General features: G+C 57.7%; 2 protein-coding genes across 2 annotated transcripts; one reads left to right on the top strand and one right to left on the bottom strand.

The window, feature by feature from the left end:
- Window positions 1-892: 892 nt before the first annotated feature.
- On the bottom strand, window positions 893-2,898 carry GSC2 (goosecoid homeobox 2). The gene is made up of 3 exons (XM_062504083.1): window positions 2,586-2,898; window positions 1,539-1,786; window positions 893-994 (listed from the first exon to the last, which is right to left on the bottom strand). The coding sequence occupies exons 1-3, from the start codon at window positions 2,896-2,898 to the stop codon at window positions 893-895; spliced, it is 663 nt and encodes a 220-aa protein (XP_062360067.1).
- Window positions 2,899-6,860: 3,962 nt separating this feature from the next.
- Window positions 6,861-20,138, top strand: LOC134051050 (tRNA (32-2'-O)-methyltransferase regulator THADA-like). The gene is made up of 31 exons (XM_062504557.1): window positions 6,861-7,113; window positions 7,574-7,751; window positions 7,930-8,016; window positions 8,296-8,323; window positions 8,633-8,781; window positions 8,963-9,085; window positions 9,310-9,430; window positions 9,673-9,827; window positions 10,324-10,408; window positions 10,697-10,833; window positions 11,113-11,310; window positions 11,679-12,375; window positions 12,463-12,615; window positions 12,707-12,816; window positions 12,926-13,086; window positions 13,328-13,494; window positions 13,769-13,954; window positions 14,432-14,583; window positions 14,939-15,082; window positions 15,366-15,470; window positions 15,683-15,883; window positions 16,142-16,292; window positions 16,409-16,643; window positions 16,786-17,025; window positions 17,146-17,371; window positions 17,496-17,702; window positions 17,894-18,132; window positions 18,333-18,515; window positions 18,960-19,226; window positions 19,320-19,525; window positions 19,630-20,138. Exons 1-31 carry the CDS (start codon window positions 6,884-6,886, stop codon window positions 19,920-19,922), a joined length of 5,814 nt encoding a protein of 1,937 aa, XP_062360541.1. The 5' UTR covers window positions 6,861-6,883; the 3' UTR covers window positions 19,923-20,138.
- The last annotated feature ends 5 nt before the right edge of the window (window positions 20,139-20,143 follow it).

Raw genomic sequence — 20,143 nt, 5'->3', positions numbered from 1 at the left:
CCCGCCCCGTCCCGGGAGACCCGCGGGCCCGCGCGCGCCCCCTGCCGGTCCGGAGGACCCGGCCGGGCCCGCGTCGGCACAGCGGCGGCACCGCGGCCTGAGGGTCGGGATGGGAACCGGGATGGGAACCGGGATGGGAACCGGGATGGGAACCGGGATATACACGGGACGAGAACCGGGATGGGAAAAGGGATGGGCGCCGGGCGGATCCCCCCAACGCCCCCACGGTCTCTTCAGAAACACCCCGGGCTTGCCGGGGAGCGAGACCCCGGCTGGCTGCTCGGGCGGGGGTGACGGGGCAGTTTTATTGGTGTCGCTGCTTTCCAACTCGTGGGCTCTCCTTGGCCCCGCCAGGCTCGCTGTGACGGGGGCTGGCTGACAGCGGGGGAAGGCGAACGCTGCCTGTGCCGACCCTCACCGCAGCAGGCTCATCACCTCTCCCCAGGGCTATGGGGAGAAACCCGTGCTTCTTTGTTAGGAAACAAATCGCTTTTCCAGCAAGTTCAACCCCAAAAGCAACTCTAGATGCCACTGAGGTGCTGCAAACAGGAAACATTCATTTGCAGGATATTTTGCAAATCTACATCAATAAAACAAACACAAATTCTACGTGCACAGAGCAAAGAGAAGAAGGGGAGTCTCCCCTTTTCTTAAAGCACACACATTTAACAGCGGTACAGCTCAGTCTCCTGCACATCCTTCCTGCCGAGTCATTTGCCACGTGAACTAGGTTTGGAAGAGGCATGTGAAAGTGCCATGTCTGCTTTTACCTGTCCTCCTCCTGTGTGAATCACCGGGATTCCCTTTTGCTGCATTAACCCCCTCGGATTACCCCCCCTGAGCCTGTCTATGGGCAGTGGGGGCTCGTGGTGTTCCCTGCAGCCTGTGAGCACTAACAGCTCTCCTTGGGGGGCTGCTTGGCCTGGAGGATCAGCGCTGAGGCAGTCGCCCTCTTCTGATGCCGCCACTTCGCCCGACGATTTTTAAACCAAACCTAGAAAGTGCAAAACAAGAAAAGGGCTTTTCCTTTGGTGCGTCACGGGGAGGGGGACAGGCAGTGACCCTCCTGGGCTGTACTGTGTGGGCTCTGAGATACTGTGGCATAAAGGCTTGGTACAAAATAGAATCAGTCCCTCCACTGCAATCTTGCTCAGATACATGTGAGGGGCACAAGGGAGTTAAGACCCACCCCCCCATGACAAATTCAGAAGTCACACCGATCACTTAGGTAAGGAATACACACTGGGTGCAGGGGATGAGCAGCAGAGCTGGGCATGTCTGTGTATGACAGGTGATTCTGGGAGAGAGGGACCATGTGAATCCATGGGACTGGATGCCAACACAAATTAGCCCAGCTGAAATAGCTCATATCCTTCCACTGCTCACCAAACTTAAACTCCCTTTTGTCAAATGCCCAAGGATGGATTTTAAAATGAGGCTGTGGGTCTGCAGCTCTCCGAAAAGGACAGCGCAATGCCCCAGTGTGTGTTCCTGGGGGACTGCAGCCAGCAGCCCCTCCCCGGGTGGCAGAACCTCACCTCTACCCTCTCTTCCTTCAGGTGAATGCGGTTTGCCAGGTGCTCGCGGGTGACGACGTCCGGGTACTGGTTCTGGTGGAAAAGCGTCTCCAGCGCCTGCAGCTGCTCTTCGGTGAATATGGTGCGGTGCCGGCGTGTGCGGCGCTGGATCTGCTGGAAGGTCTGCAGCTCGCTCGACTTCTCCTGGGAGCTCTTACAGACCCTGACCGCTGGGTGGAAGAGCCGCATGGGCCAGGAGAACCGGGCATCTGCGAGGGGACAGGGACAGACAGCAGCAGGGTTAGAGGGGTGCGGCTAAACACCCGTCATGGCCAAGGCAGCTCAGACACGAGTTGCATCCCTGCTACCGTTTGGAAGGAAACGGTCTGGAGTCACCTGGAGTGGGTGGCAAGCTGAGTGGTCACTGTGCACGTGGGAGAAGAGTTTAGGGCATGACTCTAGGAGAAGGATGCAGGTGGTCAGCACTGACTGGGTTTTCTTTGTTCACTTACCAGCTGCACTGTGGTCAGCCCCAGAAAATAACTGCAAATTCACAGCCCAGAAAAGATCTGTGTTTCAGCCCTGACACAAGGGAATTCTGAACTTTCACGGTGCTCTTGAACTGTATTTTTAAGAGTTGGCTACTTTTTCCCACAATAATTTTGCTAGACGTAGCCAAAACTGTTTTCCCTAAAGAATAAGTGAGGTTCCAGCGGGCTGGTGTTGTCAGGAAGCACAGGCACAGCTCTGCACATGGACAGTGTGACCATGGGGCCCCACACTCCACAGAGAGCTTGCACCCCTAGAAGCATCATTCTCTCAAGAGTTTCACTAAACCAGTAATATCCAGTAACAGTTACCCTCTGATTTTCAGCCCATGGTAGCATTGCAGGTGAAAGTGCCCACTGTTAGGAGCCCTGCTGAAAACAGCTCAGATTGCTGGACCTGGGGCACAAAACCACTGTGGCCAGATGTCATGTTGTCACTTAATATCGGTGTTCCCCTGCCCCCAGCACTGGCACCAGCCCCTCTGCAAGCCCCACAGCTGAACCAAACCTGAACACTCACCCAGCCAGCCCGGCAGGTCTTGCAGGGAGCGGGCACTCGTGTGAGAACAGCAGCAGCAGTTGCAGCCTGCCCCTTCCAGCTCTTCCTCCTCTTCCTCCTCCTCCTCCTCCTCCTGCAGGGAGCTAGCTGGGATGGTTTCCAGCTCACACAGCCGCCTGGGTGTGCAGTCCAAGATACTCCGTAGGCACAGTGGCACCAAGACCTGGGGGCTCTTCTCCACGGGGCTGGAGAGGATGTCCTCGATGCTGAACGGATGTGGCTTCTTCAGGCCTCTCCTGCCAGGGTCAGCACCTGGCACTGGCTCTGAAGACATCCTGTGCCAGCAGCAGCAGCGGCTGGGGAAGCAGGCAGCCCAGCTGAGGGGCTTTGCTCTCTACGCACTGGCTCCCTAGTGGGGTTTTGCTAGGGAAAGGACAGCTTATGTGGCTTTTAAAATGGACTGGCAAAGCCATCCAGAACCACTGCTTTGTCTTGGTGTTTCAAGTGACTGTCATTCTTGCAGCTGAGTTTTTATTTTACACACACACTCTTTTCCTCCCTCTGACCTAGCTGTGTTATGACTGAAGCCACTCTAAATATATATATATAGAGAGAGATATAATCCCTTTGGAAAGAAAACCGTAAACCCCCCTGCAAATAAAATAAATTCTAACTAATCTTGGCAGCTTTGTGAAGGGTTAGTGTGGATCTAAGATTTAGCTAATCCCACAAAAATGACTGGAGAAGGAAATCTGATTTCTCCATCTTGGGTGTAGATTTGAGGTGGTTATGATCTCCATTGTGCTGCAGCCTCCTATCCAAGGAAGGGGGAGGATAGCTGTTCCCAGCCCGGAAATGGACCAGAGGATTAACTCCTTAAAAGAAGCAAATTATCCCTTTCTCTGGCCAAATGAAAGCTTTCCCATCAAAAGAGAGCTGTCATATCATACAATATGAGAGAAGAGAGAGTTCAGCTTAATAAAAAATCATTTCTAATGACAGCACAGCCTTTGGCTTTGCCAGAATTCTCTGTGAAAGTTGATTTATTTTCTGCAAAAAGCAGAGAAATTGTATTTTCTCTCCTTCCCCTTTCCCCCATCTCTTCTGCTCTAATCACTGTAATAATGCAGATGCTTTGCATGTATCCAACATACTCTTTGTAAGCATTTGAAGCCCTTAATAAATTAGATTACTGCTTGCTTGCAGCAGCTCTGCATCACAGCTTAGTGGCATGTAACCACCTCCCATCCAGCTGAGCCATGCTCTGTGTGGAGAAGGGGAGTATTGTTGCTCCTGCTGCCTCTATGTGCTTTCAGTGAGGTCCTGCAGCCATCCAGGAGTGTGGACTCAGTGCCACAGCCAGGATTTCCCAAAGCCTGTTCAATTCCCACCTCCTGCCCAGCCAGAGAAACTGGGGACAGGTCATGGCCAAGATTCAGGACAGGAAGGGAAGCCTGGCTCTGTCCCTACCAAGGGCAAACAGCAAGGTCTGGCAGCTGCCATCCACAGCAGGAGAGAGAACATTGTGGACCTTATGTTTTAAACTGAAATGAGTAGCTGGGAGGAAAACAGAGACAGGGTGGTTGAGATCAGGTTGCATAGCAAAGTTTAAACCCAAGTTCTCTTGCCCTCAGTGCAGTTTAAGCCAAGGTGAGTAGCAAGGCCTCAGGAGCTCACGTGGGGAACACTCTCACACCTGGTGTTTCCTTGCAGGGGAGTGAAGATACCAGTTCCACTCATGGTACACCAAGAAGACACACAGGTGGGTGCTGTGAAACCACTGCACACCAAAGGTGCTCACTCTGGACAGCCCAGCAATGCCTCCAGCATCCTGCAAAGCTTGCAGCCAGTCCCCAGGACAGTGTCTCTCAGCTCCCTTCTTCTCTCATCCCTGCTCACTGCCTGCCCTTCCTTACCTGTGGGTCCCTCCATGCTGGGAAGAGATGCCCCATAACCCTTCTACTTGTGACTCACTTAAAACCAAACTGCTATTTTTCCTTCCATCCCTTTATTTGCCTCTCCTTCAGCTGTTCCAATGGTGTAACATGGATTATAACTGAGCTCTGTGAATCTTTACCTTTTGAGACAAAGACATCTTTGTAGCTGCTCCGTTTGGACATATTCACTGCTGCCCTGCCAAGGTGTCAGTGATCCAGAGAGGCACTGGGGATGCCCTAATTCCAGAGCATCCATACTGAAAACTGCTCCCAGCTTTTATGCGTGTACCCAAACACTGACACAAGAGGTGGACGTGGCGCCAGGTTCTGCTCCCCACACTGGGCTGGTCCAGAGGGACCATAGGGCTGCTGAGCCGGGACATGCCATGGGCAGGTGCAGGATCTGACCACTTCTCTTCATATGCCTGAAGCAGATTAATTCTCCTTCCCCATCCTGAACAAAGAATCCCCTTTCCCTGGGCATCCTGGCCCAGCCCTGCCTTCCCACCACACACGCACTTAGCCTATTAGGATCCCTGCTGATTGCTTTCTTTCATTCCTCCCGTACCTTTCACTACAGAAAATGGACTGGTAATACTTCTTTTATCAAAGAATTATGGGATTTAGGAACCAGATTGTACAAAGAGACTTTTGATAGCTGCTGGTAATCAAATCCCAATCTGTGGACACTTCTCTGCACCCTGTTACCAGAGAGGAATAAAGGAAAGGGATTTCTGATGTTCTGTTTACTAAGCCTCAGGGAGATAGGATCATTGGGCTATTTCATATTAGAAAAGGAAAGGAAAATAAAACAAGAAAGAAAAAACATGCAGACAAGAGAGGACAATATAGATATAGATAAAAAGAAAAGAAACAGGCTCTTATCATTTTCTTATTGGTTAAGGAGATTCCAAAGCCATTATAGAGGATTAGCAAAAAGGTTAATCTGCTTTAGCTGTTCACTTGTCAAAAGTGAATTTATAGGGTTTGAAAATCCTTCCTATGGTGAAACAAAATCCCCCTTTCCCTCCTCTGGCCCTCCCTTCTGCAGGCAGGACAAGGTGGTGGGAACAGGAACACTGGAAACCCTACAGTATGGCAGCACCTTCCTCTGCCTTGCCCCTGCCCATGTGCTGGCAGCTGTGGGAGCTCTCCTTTGGCAGTGCTTCTACCCACTCCCTATCACCTGTGTGGGGTGGCTGTGATGCTGAGGAAATGGAGGATCTGATCTGAGGGATGTAACCATCCTCCTGCACTCCTCTGCCTTACCTGGGACAAATCCTGGGCTCTTTTACTCATTGATATTGACAGCAGTCAGGGCAGACCTGGACCCTTGGCTGGATTTGGGCTTCCAGGCTGATTTCTAAAGCAGAACAGGGATGGTGGCTGCTGAAATGTAGCCAAAAACTATGGGCTGGAGCCTTTCCATCCCCAAGGGAAGTGCTCAGCCTGGGATCCACATCTCAGTGTCCTCCTGGTCACCAAGTGCAGCCATTGGTGCATGCCAGATGTGTTTTCCTGGGCTGCCTGTGCCATGACTTATCCAAGCAGTGGATGCCCATCACTGGCTCCAGTACCACTGTGAGAAACAACCCAGGGCAAAAACAAGCCTTCGAGATCAAAAACAAGAAGCATTTTCTGTGTAGCTGAAATTCAGTGGGATGTGCTGGTGAAGTGTTAAAACTATGTTTAATAAAAAACAAAAAGGGTAAAATCATTTGATGGTTTGGATTGAAAGGGAACTTTAAAGATGATCTCAAAATAGTGCCTATTAAAATTGTTCAACCCTGTACCAACTAACAATAAGAACTCTAATAAGCTCATTTTGATTTGATGGTAATTACAATAAATCTGTGTCTCTCTCCAAAGGCCGTTTCATTCCATAAGAAGAAGTGGAATCTCTCCACTGGGTAGTAGTGTTATTAGTGATGCTACCAATAGTGGTGCTGCGTGGCAAAGATGGTGTCCATGGTGTATCAGGAGGACTGGGGTGTACCAAACCTCCTCTTCCGCAATGAACCACGATGGAACTGCTTCACCCTGAAGCACTCCAGCTGGCATTTCAGAGATCTTACACCGCCTCATGCCGTCCAAATCCTTCCGTGCTCGGCAGGCAGCACCGATTTTTGGAAGTTCTGGGTTATCTCGCTTTTCCCCGACTACGGAAACATCCTGGGATGATACTTTTTAATCCCTGCCTTGCAGACCGTGCGGGTCCCTGGCCGGGATGGAGGAAGGATCGGCGTTCCCCGGCCGGGATGGAGGAAGGATCGGCGTTCCCCGGCCGGGATGGAGGAAAGATCGGCGTTCCCCGGCCGGGATGGAGGAAAGATCGGCGTTCCCCGGCCGGGATGGAGGAAAGATCGGCGTTCCCCGGCCGGGATGGAGGAAGGATGGCGGGTCCCGCCCAGCGCTCCCGGCGGTGCCGCTGCGGGCGCTGCGGGGCCGGGGCACCGCCAGGGGGCGCGGCCGAGCGCCGTGAGGGCCCGGCTCTATGGTGCTGCCGCCATGGGCGCCGAGCGGGAGGCGCGGGCCTGCGCTGCCTTCTACGGCACTCGGGGCCTCGCCCCCACAGTGCTCTCCTGCCTGCGCTGCCTGCGGCACTTCGCGGGGTAAGAGGGCGGGCCGCAGGGAGGGAGCTCCCGGTATCCCCCCGGTGGCGGGTGCATGGGGAAAGCCGCGGTGTGGAGCGTCCGTGCATCCCGCGGGCGCGGGTCGGGAGGGAGGAGCGGAGGGAGTGTGAGATCCGTACCCAGCGAGGGGTTCGAGCCACGCTCACCTGCCCCCCGTTCCCTTCCAGCCTGCTCAGCAGCAGCAGCAGGGCTGCAGTTCTTAGGATTTTCGAGCCCTTCTGCCCCACCGCGAGCTTGCATGCGCTGAGCTTTGAGGATTTCGTGTAGCCACCCCCCCCCCCCCCCCCCCGCCCTCGCTCCAGTGCAATGCTGAGTGTAACAGAGAGCAGCATCGCAGGCTGGGTCACCACAGTCGCAGATCCTACTGAGTCGGGATATTCCCCCACTACAAACTTCACCGAACCAGGGTATCCTCACCCCTATCCTTGTCCTGTTCCAGGAGTACTGCCAAGAGATGCAAAGAGAAGCACCTGGAGGAGGCTCTGCAGCTGACACGGGTGCTGAGTGAGGGTCTGCGGGCGCTGAGTGAGGCAGAGGCACGACCCCTGCTCCGCTGTGTCCTGGCTTTCCAGATGGAGGCAACCAGCAGCTCCAGCTCCTTCCAGAAACTGGAACAGGTCTGAAAGGCAATTGGCTGGGTTGGCTTTGGCCACTCCTGGCACAGTTCTGGAGCTTTCTGGCATCCTTACCAGCAAAGGGGCTCAGAGGTGCTGCAGGCTCCCCCAGTAGCACTTGGTGGCTGGTGTCTCCCAGGGGTCTGGGCAGAGCAGCTGACTTGGGGGTGTCTCTTGGCAGATGGTGACCCAGCTGGCAGTGGGGAAGGAAGCCCTGTTGGCCCAGGAAGTGGACATGCTGCTGGCTGGCCTGGCACTGCAGGGAGAGGTGAGAGAGCCCCAGCTGTGCAGTGGCACTGGCTTTCACTGGGATTTGGCTGGAGACCGTGTGTCACAGGCACCTCCTGATTTGGGCTGCCTTCAGTCCTTCACTTCCCACCGTTCTGGGGGTTTGCCCTTGCTTGCAGCTGGCAACATGTGGCTGCCTATCACACCAGCCCTTTGCTCATCCCTGGGGCAGCTTCTGGCACTGGCAGGACCCTCCTGCCTAAGGTACTGAGCTGCAGCATGTTGTCACACAGGACAAACTATCCTTCTGTCCCTGCAGGTGCTGTCTCCTGGGGACCTTCAATCAGGTCAGTCTCTTTTCCTTACCTTCCAGGGTTTTCTCCCAGTTCACACCACCAGTGCACAGAACACTTTCTGCAAACCCAGACTGAGTCCTCTGTGCTCATGGGAGGGGAGCAGGGATCAGCGTGATCTCTACAGGGGTCCCAGCAGCATCCAGCTCTGCCCACCCACAGCTGGAAGCCACACAAGCCAAAGCATCCCCTGCATTCCAGCCCTGTTCTTACCTCACTTGCCAACAGCACAGCCCTTGGCTGAGCTGGGAGCGGGGCTGGCTGCAGGAGGGCCAGGGGCTGATGCTGTGCCCTTACCCACAGTGTCCATGTTCCTGGAGGAGAGCAGCCTGGGCCAGCAGTACTGGCGGCAGAACCTGGCCCTGCTGCTGCAGCGCCTGGCCACCACCCTGCGCCGGGTGCTGCAGGGCCCGCCCACACCTGGCAGCACATGGGGCTACCTGGTCATCAAGGTAAGAGCCAGACGGGAAGCGGGGCAAGGATCAGTACCTGCAAGGACTGGCCGGGCACCAGCAGCAATGTCCAGAGGGATGTGACTCATCGACCTGCTTTGAATGGCCGTTCCTGGGGCATTGCTGCTTTCTCAGAGGTAAGGAATACTGATCATCTCTGTGGCACCTCCTGCTCCTCCAGGCCTGCCTCCAGGTCTTCCAGGTGCTGCCAAAGGATGTGGCCCCCTTGGTGTGGAGTCTGTCAGGAAAGAGTGAGACCCTGCAGAGCGTCTTGGGACTGCTGCTGGAGGTGATTTGGGGGAAGGTGCGTACATCCCTGGGAGGGATGGAGCTGCCCGTCCCAAGGAGCAGAGCAGTGCTGTCCTTCCCAGGTGCTTTCCCCACTCCCCTCCTCAAGGCAAGCCTGCAGAGACAGCCCGATGTCTGGCATGTCTGAGAGATCCCATGTAGCTGCTTGCAGGGGCAGTTAAATGTGGTTGGGGTTTAAATGGTGTTTTGAGTTGTGCCTTTGCCTCCCTGCGAGTCCAGGCCCTGACCAAGGACACGAGGCTGCTGGCAGGCACAGCTCTGAGCATGTTGGTGAACACGGCCCCCCAGCCCCAGCATGGGGCCAGTGCTGTGCTGACCCTGTTCCAGTTCCCCAGCCAAGGTGCGTGCTCCATCCTGAGCTGGGGACAGCCTCTGGCAAAGGGTTACACACATGTTTGGGTGTGAGGGGACAGAGGCTGGCACCAAGCTGTACTCTGCTGCTGTGCCTGTCTCTCAGGGTCTGGGAGCTCCAGCTGTCTCCGGCCACCTCCCATGGATGCTCTGGAGTGAGCTGTGGCACTTGCTCTCAGAGCAGCATTTGGGTTTGCCACCTTCCTTCCATGCAGTGGAGCCATTTTCCAGCAGGCACTGGGGAACTGAAATTTGGGGAGCTGATGGTGGAAGTGCCCCCGCTCCTGGAACCAGATGGGCTGGAGAAGCTGGTGCTCACCAGAGGTTTGCTGACGTGCTGCAAGATGGACATCCTCAGCTGCCAGCTGGAGGGCCTCCCCCATAAGGTAGGAGAGCTCAAACCTAGCAGATAGGACTTGAGGGAGCCCTTGGAGAGGTCTGGCAGCTGCCTATGGTGCCTGCAGATCCTTGGGGGATGAAGCCAGGCTGCACCCCTCCACACCAGCAGCTCCATGCATCCTGCTGAGCACAGCCAGTTAACCAAGGAGCCTGTTTTTTCCAAAGACATCCAAGCAGAGATTTCTCTTTCCTGGGGGGCTGGGAAACGAAGTAGTGCCAAAAGCCCTTATACAAGCAAAGCAGTGTTCACCCTCTGTTCCCATGGCATGAACCTGAGGCTGTCCTTGCAGAGCACAGCCTCAGCTCTGCCCACCTCTAGCCTCTCCCAGGTCCTCATGAGCTGAGGACTTCCCGGCAAGGGGCAGAGGTGATCTTTGTAAGAGTGGGAGAACCAGGCAGCACTCTCCTTGCCTGTCTCACGGCAGGGTTTTCTCCCTGGAAATCTTGTGCCTGCCTGCTCCCTGAGCTGCTGTGCCCCTGCAGGCCTGCCTGCTGCTCGACATGGTCTTTCCTGCTGTGTGTGCCCTGACCAGGGAGCAGAAGGACTGCCACTACTACTGCTTCCAAGGTAGGAGACTGTGACCCTGCCATGACAGGGAGGTTCACTGTGCTCGTGATGCATGGAGTCCCCATGTGCTTTATCATCTCCCAGGGAATATGCTTTTCTGGGTCTCAGTAGCTGTTTTGGAAACTGCTATTAATTTCTGTTCCAGCCCAATGGACGCTTACCCTCTTGGGGTCTTATGTACCTAAGGGGGAACTGCTTCCCCTGCGCACAGGGTCCTTAAGCCCACAGCCTGTGCTAGTGCAGGTGAGTCTGGGGCGGGGGCTGCAGCAGAGCTCTCTGTTTTGGCAGCCTGTGCACTGTGGCTGCAGCGCCTGCGGGAGGGCCTGGCTGCTCTCTGGCGCCTGACAGGGTCCCGCATCCTGACCCAGGACACTGAGCTCCTCCAGGAGATCACCCAGCTGCTGTGGAGCAACGCAGAGACCCCGGTAAGGACATGGTGCCAAAGGGCCATAATGTGGCAGCTAGGAACAGCTCTTCCTTCACCTGGCTCAGCTGCTGTCCCCAGCTCCTAACACATCCCTGCCTGCTTCAGCTCCATCAGCCAAATACATTCCCTTGCCTGCAGCTGCCAGGGCAGGGGCAGTCACACTGCTGAGATCATGGCATTTGTCACACACAGGCTCTAAAAGGCTATGTCCCAGTGTTTCACCTGCTGCCGGAAGACATGAGAGGGAGCCCACCCCTCTACTGTCCTTCTGCCACAGGTGGAAGGGGTGTCTAAGTTCATCCACAGCTCCTTCCGATTGCTCCTGGAGATCTACCACCTGGAGTGCCAGCACTTCGAGGACCAGGAGAGACCTCTCTACCAACGGATGTTGCAGAGGGTGGTCTCAATGCCGTGGCAGATCAAAGCAAGATACGTGCCCCTATGTGCCATCGTCCCCTACATGGGCAGCCAGCAGGTAGGGAAGGCAGGTGTATGGGGAGTCTTCATGTCAGCTGGCTCTGCTTCTGAGGTGGCACAGCCTCTGTCCACTGCCTGTCACCTTGTACCCAGCTCAGCTATGTGGGCAGGGAGCCTTCCCACCCAGAGGGGCTATTTTAGCATGCCTGAGATAGTGAGCTTACAGCAGTGCATTCCTGGGGAGTGCCAGTGGGAAGGGCAGCTTTGCCTGTCAGTGCCCAGTGAAAGCTAGCCAAAAGCAGCTTTGAGGTACTAGAGATGCCTAGTGCCAGGGGTGACAACAGTGTGGTCTGTACCCATCTGTCCTTCCCTCAAATGCAGCTTTCAGCCTAACAGGGAGATGAGAGTCACCTGCCTTTCTCCCAGGTGCTGGATGCCTACCCAGACCTACCACAGCATCTCTTGAGCTGCCTCTCCACCAACCACCTGTGTCCCGCTGCTGCCGAGGTCTACAAGGTCCTGGTGCGGCAGCAGTGCAGAGAGTGGCGGGATGGGCAGCGGGGCACAGAGGTGGCCCTGGCAGAGCAGTGGGCGCTGCGCTGGCTCCCCCTGCTCTCCCAGGCCCTCTGCTCTCCCCTGCCCATCCTGCAGAGCAACGCTGCCAACCACCTCCTCACCTGGACCCTGCGGCAGCTCCCGGCCACCCAGGCACCGCTGGCCGCCCAGTTTGGTGGCCAGGACACGATGTCACTCCGGGCTTGGGTGTCACTGCTGAAGGCACAGAAGAATGTGGCAGGGGCCCTGCCGCTGGGGGATGAGGCTCTGGAGCGGCTCTCCCGCTGCCTGGGCACCCGCGAGGAGGGCGTTCGGCTGGCAGCGCTGGGCCTGCTCTGCTGCAGCCCCAACACCAACCAGCCCCTCTCGGGCACCGAGGTGCAGCTTCTACGGGAGTTCCTGCCCCTCAACCTCAACTGCGACTCCTCCTCGTTCCGGCAGCTGCTGCAGGCAGCGGTGAGGAGGGCGCTGGTGCGGCTGCGGGACAGCTCGCTGGCCCAGCTGCGGGGGAAGGCGCCGCGAAGCTCCGGGCCGGCCAGGGGAGCTGAGCAGCTCACCCAGGCAGTAGGTGAGGCGGCCACCCAGCACCTTCACCACAGCCCTGGGAGATTCACCTGCGCTCGGCATCCCTGGCTGCCATGCCCTCTGCCCACAGGCTTTGTGGAATGGCTGCTGCGGCTCAGCATCGCCTCGCTCAGCCCAGGCTCCAGCTACCAGAGGAAGAAGACGGCTCTGCTCCTCCTGGCTGCTGTTTTGGAGACCTGCACAGACACCTGGAGCCCTGACAGGAAGAAAGGACAGCCCCCAAGTGAGTACAGGCAATCTACCTGGAGTTAGACCTGCAGCTGTGGGGATACTCCCAGCCAATGCCATCCCACCACCCCGTGTCCCCATCACAGGGACCATGGCCACACTGCTGAGCTACGCCAGGCAGAGCGGCTGCTGGGACTTCTTCTCCCAGCCCAATTTGCTGGCACTGCTGAGCTGCCTGCAGGACAGCACTAATGAGGTGAGACTCTTAAAGCTAAGGGCAGGTCATAAAGATGCAGGCTCAGAGGGGAAGCCCACCATGCTTCCCATTCTCCCATGTCCCACTTTTCCCCATGTCTTCTCGGCAGATCAGAGACTTGGCCTCAGAGCTGCTTGTCCACTACTTCCCCGCCACATTTCCCAAGCCCATTGCCCTGGCTCTCTTCCAGCTGGCCCAGGACACCCTGGGCAGCCCTCGAGTGCAGGAGGCTGAAGCTGGAGCTGTGCTGATGAAGACCATCCTGCAGAAGTATGAGCTCCTGGCATCCCCCTCCCTCTCCCTGCAGTGGCACAGGATGCCCCAGTAGTGTGTTGGCAGCACTGGTGCCTCACCAGTCTGTGGTCATAGGTGGGGTTTGCAGTAGCCTTGCAGTGGGAAGCTGGGGAGGGTTGAGGTACAGGTGTCTGCATCAGGGGAGGAAGAAGCTGTGTAGCACAAGATGGGCAGGGAATTCCCTGGTACTCACAGCAGGATCTGCCTGTTGCCCCAGGTCAGACAGTGGCACCATGAAGAGCCTGTCCCTGGAGGCTGAGGCAGCCCTGACACTGCCCAGCCGAGGGCTGTGCTTCGCCCAGCACCTTCTCCATGTTCTGCAAGCCCAGTACAAGGTGGCATGCCAGGACCTGCTGCGGGCAGCAGCCAGCACACCAATGCATGGTATGGCCCCAGCTGGGCAGGGTAGGGGGCAGCTCCTGCAGCAGCTGTCTGGGAACTGGAGCAGGCCAGAATCATGGCAGGAATCAGGTCACAGCTCATTGCTGGTGCCACATCCTTGCCTTGGTTTCCCTGTTCTGGCACTCCCCCTGCTTTGCACACCCCTCACCCAGGGCCCTGTTCACTGCCCTGCCCCTGAGCTATGTCAGCTGTGGGCTCAAGCAGGAGAGCCAGGGCCGTGCTCTGCTCACAGTGAGCAGAGGTGGATGTTCTGCAGGAGCCATCGCAGCCCTGCGCAGGTGCCTGCTCCAGGTGCCGGAGGTGGCCGTCTCCATGCAGGCAGCAGAGTTGGTGCAGAGCTGGCAGGAGCTCCTCACCCGCCTCGTGACCACAGTGAGAGACATCACCTCCCTCCTCCTGGGTGCTCTGCAGAGCCAGCAAGGCCCCGGTGCTGATGAGCAAGGTGAATGTGTCCCCATGGGAGTGGAACCAGCCCTGGGAACCATCCTTGGGAACCACTGTCAGCGCCATCACAGTCATTCCTGGCACAGCAACCCTCCAGCCCAAGGGGAATGCACTTGCTTTAGGTTCAGTGCCTCTAACAGGGGACCATGGTGGGGCTGGGCCTGGCTTTGGGTCCCTTTCTCAACTCCACCGGAGAACAGCAGCACTAGAGGGAAAAGCCTTCCAGAAGCAGTGAGGCATGTGCTAGATGAAAACAGTTGGGACAGGAGGGGCTGGCAGAGCCCTTATAGCAATGGCTTGGAAAGAGCAGTGGGCAAAATGCAGCTGCAGTCCTGAGTGGAGCACAAGGCAGGGCAGGAGCCGTTGCCATTTGTGTGCATTCTGACAGGGGACTGAAGGTCCTCCCAAAGCCCAGCAGCACCCCCCTCTCACTGCCCAACACCACCCTGCTCAGACCTGGCTTTTCCTTTTGCAGCTGCAGCCCCATCATTTGCAGAGATGGGGAACGCCATTGGCTCCCTCATCATGCTGGGGAAGGGCCAGGGGCAAGAGGAAGAGGAGGGTGACTCAGTCCTGCTGTCAGAGGAGCACAGCCTGATCCTGACATGCTGCTGGGTGTCAGTGAAGGTGGGGATGCCTCCTCATGGCATTGGGAGAGGGGCAGCCCAGCATGGCACCCATTATCCAGCCCACCCCTGCTGCTTCTTCACCTCCCCTTGGGTCATTCTTGTTTTCTGGGGATGAACATGGGGGAATTTCTGTCCTTACCTCAGTACTCTTATATGTGTCCTCACCTCCTTCCAGGAAGGATGCAACTACCAGACTCCCCAAAAGCAGACCCCCTCCCTGCCTGCCCTTTGTGGAGTCCAGCTTCTTCCCAGATACTGATAATCCCCTGCTGTGGCAGAGCAGAGCTCTGCTGCCACTCAGCCCAGCTTCTCCTCCTCTCTGCCAGTCTTGCTGACCTTCCTCTTCTTCCCAGGAGATTGGGCTGCTCCTGGGGGGTCTGGCCGAGCTGTTGCTATCCCCAGCACTGCCTGCTGAATTGGGGCCCCTCCTGCCTCTCCCCACCCTGCAGATGTCCACCAGGGTGTTCCGGGAAATCCTGCTGCGGTGCCGGCACTGGGTAAGAGCATATCTGAGCCCTTGGCCATCCCTCCAGCCCTGTCCCTGCCCTGGCATACTGGGCTGGAGAGGGGGTGAGTGCAGTGGGGCAGGGTCTGCTTTGGGGAAGGGCGTGGGGATGGCTGGAAGTCCCCTGGCTGGGATCCCAATGCCAGACTCTGTCACATCTCCACACCATCATGTCTTCTCACTTGCTCTTCCCCTTCACAAAGAGTTTTCTGGGGTTACAAGAGGGTGGTGGGTGCAGCCTTTAGGGTGCTCATCCTGACACTGCTCTTCCCCAGGGAGCAGTGGAGGGCTGCAGCATGGGCTTTACCAAATTCTGTGCTGCTCTGCTGAACCACCCGGATCCAGAGCTGCAGGCCATCCCACGGGCTGTGCTGGAGCAGGTACATTACTCATTGTGCCTCTTGTTTCCCGTGTGCCCCAGGGAGCATCAGGGTCATTTCTCAGTGTCCCCACTCCCTGGGACAGGCACCCTCCTGGCAGCTGGGATGCTGGTGTGGAGCTGGTGCAAGCTGGTGCCCTCCTGTCAGGGCAGCTGCAGGTTCCAGGTGGCAGGTTTCCAGCCACATCTCAGGTGATTTTGGTTTTCTGTCAGGGCTTGGAAGCACTGAGTGGGCCCCGGAGCAGCTCGATCACGCGCCGTGCTGCCGGCTTCCCCATGCTCTTCCTCTGCATCGTCAGCGGGGAGGCCCCGGCGCAGGCACGGCCACTCCTGACCCGCTGCATCCAGACACTGCTGACCTTGGCTGCTATGGCACTGCCACAGGACTGGGACCAGACCCTCGACCTCCCGCAGGTGAGTGTGGTGCTCCTGGCTGCGGGAGCCCCTTTGGGAACAGGGTGGTTTGTGCTGGGTCCCCTGAAGGGAGCTGTGCCAGGTACTGGGTATGAGATCACGAGAGTGAGCAGAAGCCCAGAGCCCTGCTCATGCAGCCTGGCAGCCTGGGAGCTGGTGGCCTCTTGGCTCCCCTGTCTTTCCACCCTCTTCCCCTGACATGGTAGTATGATCCCCCCTCCCGACATGGTGTCACTGAGCCCCGTGTGCTCTCTCCAGGTGTGTTCCCTCCACGTGCTGCAGACGCTGGTCCGCGGGGCAGGGCTGGGTGGGGCAGTGCTGTGCCATGCCACGCCCATGATGGCCCTGGCACTGCGGGGCCTGGGCTCGCCGTGCTGGGCCATGAGGAACGCGGCCATCCAGCTCTTCAGTGAGTACTGACAGAGATCCCACAGCCCCCAGGGTTCAGAGCCTGTGTGCAGGGGTGAAGTGCCGGGGGTTGGCAGGGTTGGATGGGACCTGACTCTGCCTTCTCTGTCCCTGCAGGTGCCCTCACGTCCCGGCTGCTGGGACAGCCGTGGAGCCACAGGGATGGCTGCCCATCGGAGGGGCTGAGCCTGCATGCCTTCCTCGGGCAGCACCCAAAGCTGGGCTCTGTGCTGCTCGAAGAGCTCAAGGTGGCCACAGCACCCACATCAGGGGGGCCCCGCCTGCACCCTGCACTCCACGCCATCCTCACCCTCTTGGCCCAGCTGCAGCCTGGCACTGACAGTCCTGGCAGGTATGGGGTAGTGGAGATCCTGTGCCTCAGCCAAGGGCTCCTGCAGTGGGAAGGACTCCCACGGTGCTGAGGTTGGCCCTGGCTCTTGTGAGATTTTACTCCAGCCAGAGCATCACCACGTGGTGCCCTTTTTGCTCTACAGTCCCTCTGCTCCCTTCCTGGGGCCTCTGCTGGGGCTGGCAGAGAGCCCCATCTACGCCGTACGAGCGATGGCTGCCAAGGCTCTGGTGCCTGTTGTGCCCCCTCCCCAGCGCTGCAGGCTCCTCCTGCAGCTGGCCCGGCAGCTCCCTGCAGCACCCGGACAGATCTGCTCACACAACGCTGTCCACGGGCACCTGCTGCAGATGCGGGCACTGCTGGACTCTGCCACGGGCACTGCGGGGTGAGTGTTGCCGTGCTGTCTCCCCAGCTGGGGTCACTCTGTGCCAAAAGCAGCCTTTTGGCCACAGAAGGGTGCCCATCTCGGCATTGTGCCTCGGGGTAAGGCTGTCTCTCCATGCAGGTTGTCGGCTCAGGCACTGCACCCCGTGGCTCTGCAGCTGGAGGTGCGGGGCTGGCTGCTCACCCCTGCCCAGCGCTGCCCCCTCGTCCGTGCCACCTTCCTCCAGGTCCTCGCCCTCCTGCCCAAATCCTTCAGCCCTGGCTTTGCCCATTACATCCATGACACCATCAGCACCGAGCTGGGCAGTCTCCTGCAGGGGGGAAATTCAAGCTGTGCCGAGCCACAGGTACTGCTTCCCGCCAGAAAAATCGTGGCCATGCCTGACTGCCAGTGAGCCTGGACAGGGACAGGGGCACCCGTCACTCCAGGCTGAGCACTGGAAGGGGAATCCTGTTTTTTTTTTCCTGCAGGTGGGCTCAGCCATCCTCCACCAAACCATGGCCCACTTCATGTGCAGCGAGGCAGCCCGGCTGGTGGACAGTGAGCAGATTGCTGCTGTCTGCTCACTTCTCCAGCAGCCCAATCCTGACATCCAGCTTGCCATCCTGAGTTGGGTGATTTCTGGGGAGAGAGGAACATGCAAGGAGCTGGAGAATGCTCTTGGGCTGACATTACTGGTATGATGGGGCTCAAGAGTCACCAAGTAAAGCAGGGGGGCCCCAATGCACTGTGCAGATGGGACCCCTGAGATCCCATTGCTGAGAAGTTTGATTCTCCCCAGGCTGAGGGTGCATGGGTGCAGGGCACTTGCCCAGTCCTGCAGTGCTAGGACCACTAACCATGTACCGTCTTTCCCATTGTCAACTAGGAGAGCTTGTGGTCGGTGCTGCAAGAGAGAGGGGACAAAGAGTTCCTGAGATTGTACCTTGAGGCTTTGCTGCATCTTTACAGAGATCCCTCATCATGGTCCCAGGAAGCTTCCAGTAAGCTCCAGGGCTCCTCAGCATCATGCCTGGAGATGCTACTGCACATGGTGGAGGCTGAGTGTCCTGGACCTGATCTCCTCTTCCAGGCGCTGTGTGCTGCCAGCCTGCTGCTCGCCCACCAGTAGGTCCCTGCTTCTTCTGGGGGGCTGCCCAACTCTTCCAGCAGATTGTTCCTTAGTCCATACTGGAAACAGAGCCATGACTTCTTTCCCATAAATCACAGCATCGCACCCGGCTCCTGCAATCTCAATGCAGTCTTTGGTGCCCTAATGGAACAGAAAGGTATGCTTGAACTCGCTCTCCTTCCCTGGCTTCTGGCAGGTTTGGGGACGAGGATGGCGTGCTGGTGGAGCGCTGGTGTGCGCTGCTGGAGGAGTGCAGCCAGTCCACGTGCTCCGAGGTGCTGCGGCTGGCGGCTGCCCGCTCCCTGCAGATGGCAGGGGCCGGCGTGGTGCAGCGATCCCTGCGTGCTGCCCGTGCCTCGCTCGCGCCTGTGGCTCTGCGGTACGTCGCTGAACCCATCCCTGCCTGTGCTGGCAGCCAGTTCCCAGCACCGCTGCTCCCTCCATCCCCAGCCTGCCGGAGGTCAATGGACTCTGCAAAAGGGGTCCTCTGCAAAAACCCATGGGTATTGAAGAAAACCCCACTCATTCAAAAATCACTGGCACTCAAGAGCTCACAGCCTACAAAAAAAAAATGTGTCGGTGGCATTTTAATACAAGCAGCCATTCTGTTATGAACAGCAGATGGCATTGCTGGGTCCCTCAATCCTCGCCACAGCCCCTACCCTTCCAAGCTCCAAGCTCTTGGGTGGTGGCTGTGTGTTTCACAGTCCAGGAGAAAAGCCCTGGGAAACATTCTTCTGAAGTCTTACCCTTCCCTCCCCTGCAAGCAGGCTGGGATGCTTTGGGGTTTGCAGTATGCTTCTCTGCTCTTCCCTTTCCTCAGGCTGATAAACATGGCCATTCACCTTCTGCAAGATGAGGAGAGGGAGGTCCGACATGAAGCCTCAGGTTTTGCCAGCCTCCTGCGGCAGAGCCCGGGGGAGGTGCTCCAAGATGGCTGCATCTTTGTGCAGAACAATGTGGGGCTCCAGAGCCTCCTAGAGCTCCTTCTGGGAGAGTTCGGGGAGCACCCTGACACCTTCAACTCACTACTTCAACACATCCCCATCTTAGACCTCAGGAGTGTCGTGGAGGAGCTGGGGGCCAACAAGTGAGTTGCTGGGCCTCTGGACTGGCATGAGGGAGTGTGGGGTACCACAGGGCCAGCCCTTGGCTTCACTCACACCTTGGCTTTTCCCCCCAGAGCTGCCAGCCTGTACAAGGAGGATGAACCCAATGTTTTTGCGGAGCCAGGTGTCCTAGCACGGCAGCTGCTCCCTGTCCTGGTGCAGCTCCTGGAGAAGGCTCCCCCTGGCAGCCCACTCCACACCTCAGCTCTGCAGTGGCTGAAAGCCACAGGCCCCGGTGTGCTGAGGGACCTGCAGTACTGCAAACACTGCTGGAGCCAAGGTAGGGCGAGCATGGAGTGCCTGGGACAAGCAAACTGTGTCCTTGTTCCCCAGGGCAGGGGGACCCTGCCACACTCCTGGCTCCTTCACCCACTCTCTCCACAGGGACTGCTGTCCCCTGGGGGATGAAGGCCCTGGGCTGTGCCAAACTTCACACAGCCCTGGCCGTGCTGCTGGTGAGGGCCCGGCTGGTGGCACAGGTGCTGCAGGTGCTGGGGGAAGGTGCCACTGCCCTGCCAGGCCTGGGCTCTGGCACCCAGGAGTTGGAGCAGGAGCTGGAACTGATAGAGGGGCTGCTGGTGCAGCATGGGCTGGCCCCTGTGCCAAATCAGGACAATGCACCAGGAGAGCTGGGACCGCTGTCGGGGACTGGCAGCTCCAGGCACGCAGCAGTGTGACACGAAATCCTGCAGCCATCTCCCTCCATTTCCTGGATGCTCTCTCTAATCAGCAGCGAGGCCTGCAGGTTTGGTGGTGTAACTCAGGGGATCCCCACTCACAGTGTGGGACACACTCACTGTTATTCCCAGTTTATAACTCTCCAGCTGAGGACTCCAGTGGAGCATTGCCTTCACCTATGTCCCTATGCTCAGCTCCCAGCACCTGTTTTTTTAACCAG

The sequence above is a fragment of the Cinclus cinclus genome, chromosome 17, assembly GCF_963662255.1.
Source record: "Cinclus cinclus chromosome 17, bCinCin1.1, whole genome shotgun sequence".
NCBI classification, from domain to species: Eukaryota; Metazoa; Chordata; class Aves; order Passeriformes; family Cinclidae; genus Cinclus; species Cinclus cinclus.
This window is presented reverse-complemented; position numbering and strand designations above follow the sequence as displayed.

Excerpts from the sequence above, each read along its gene's own strand:
- GSC2 (XM_062504083.1), bottom strand. The coding sequence starts at position 2,898 with ATGTCTTCAGAGCCAGTGCCAGGTGCTGACCCTGGCAGGAGAGGCCTG. Across the intron at positions 1,787-2,585 it reads AGACCTGCCGGGCTGGCTGG|ATGCCCGGTTCTCCTGGCCC; the intron begins GTGAGTGTTCAG and ends GTCCCCTCGCAG. Across the intron at positions 995-1,538 it reads TGAAGGAAGAGAGGGTAGAG|GTTTGGTTTAAAAATCGTCG; the intron begins GTGAGGTTCTGC and ends TGCACTTTCTAG.
- LOC134051050 (XM_062504557.1), top strand. The coding sequence starts at position 6,884 with ATGGAGGAAGGATGGCGGGTCCCGCCCAGCGCTCCCGGCGGTGCCGCT. Across the intron at positions 9,086-9,309 it reads TGGAGGTGATTTGGGGGAAG|GCCCTGACCAAGGACACGAG; the intron begins GTGCGTACATCC and ends CTGCGAGTCCAG. Across the intron at positions 9,431-9,672 it reads GTTCCAGTTCCCCAGCCAAG|CAGGCACTGGGGAACTGAAA; the intron begins GTGCGTGCTCCA and ends GCCATTTTCCAG.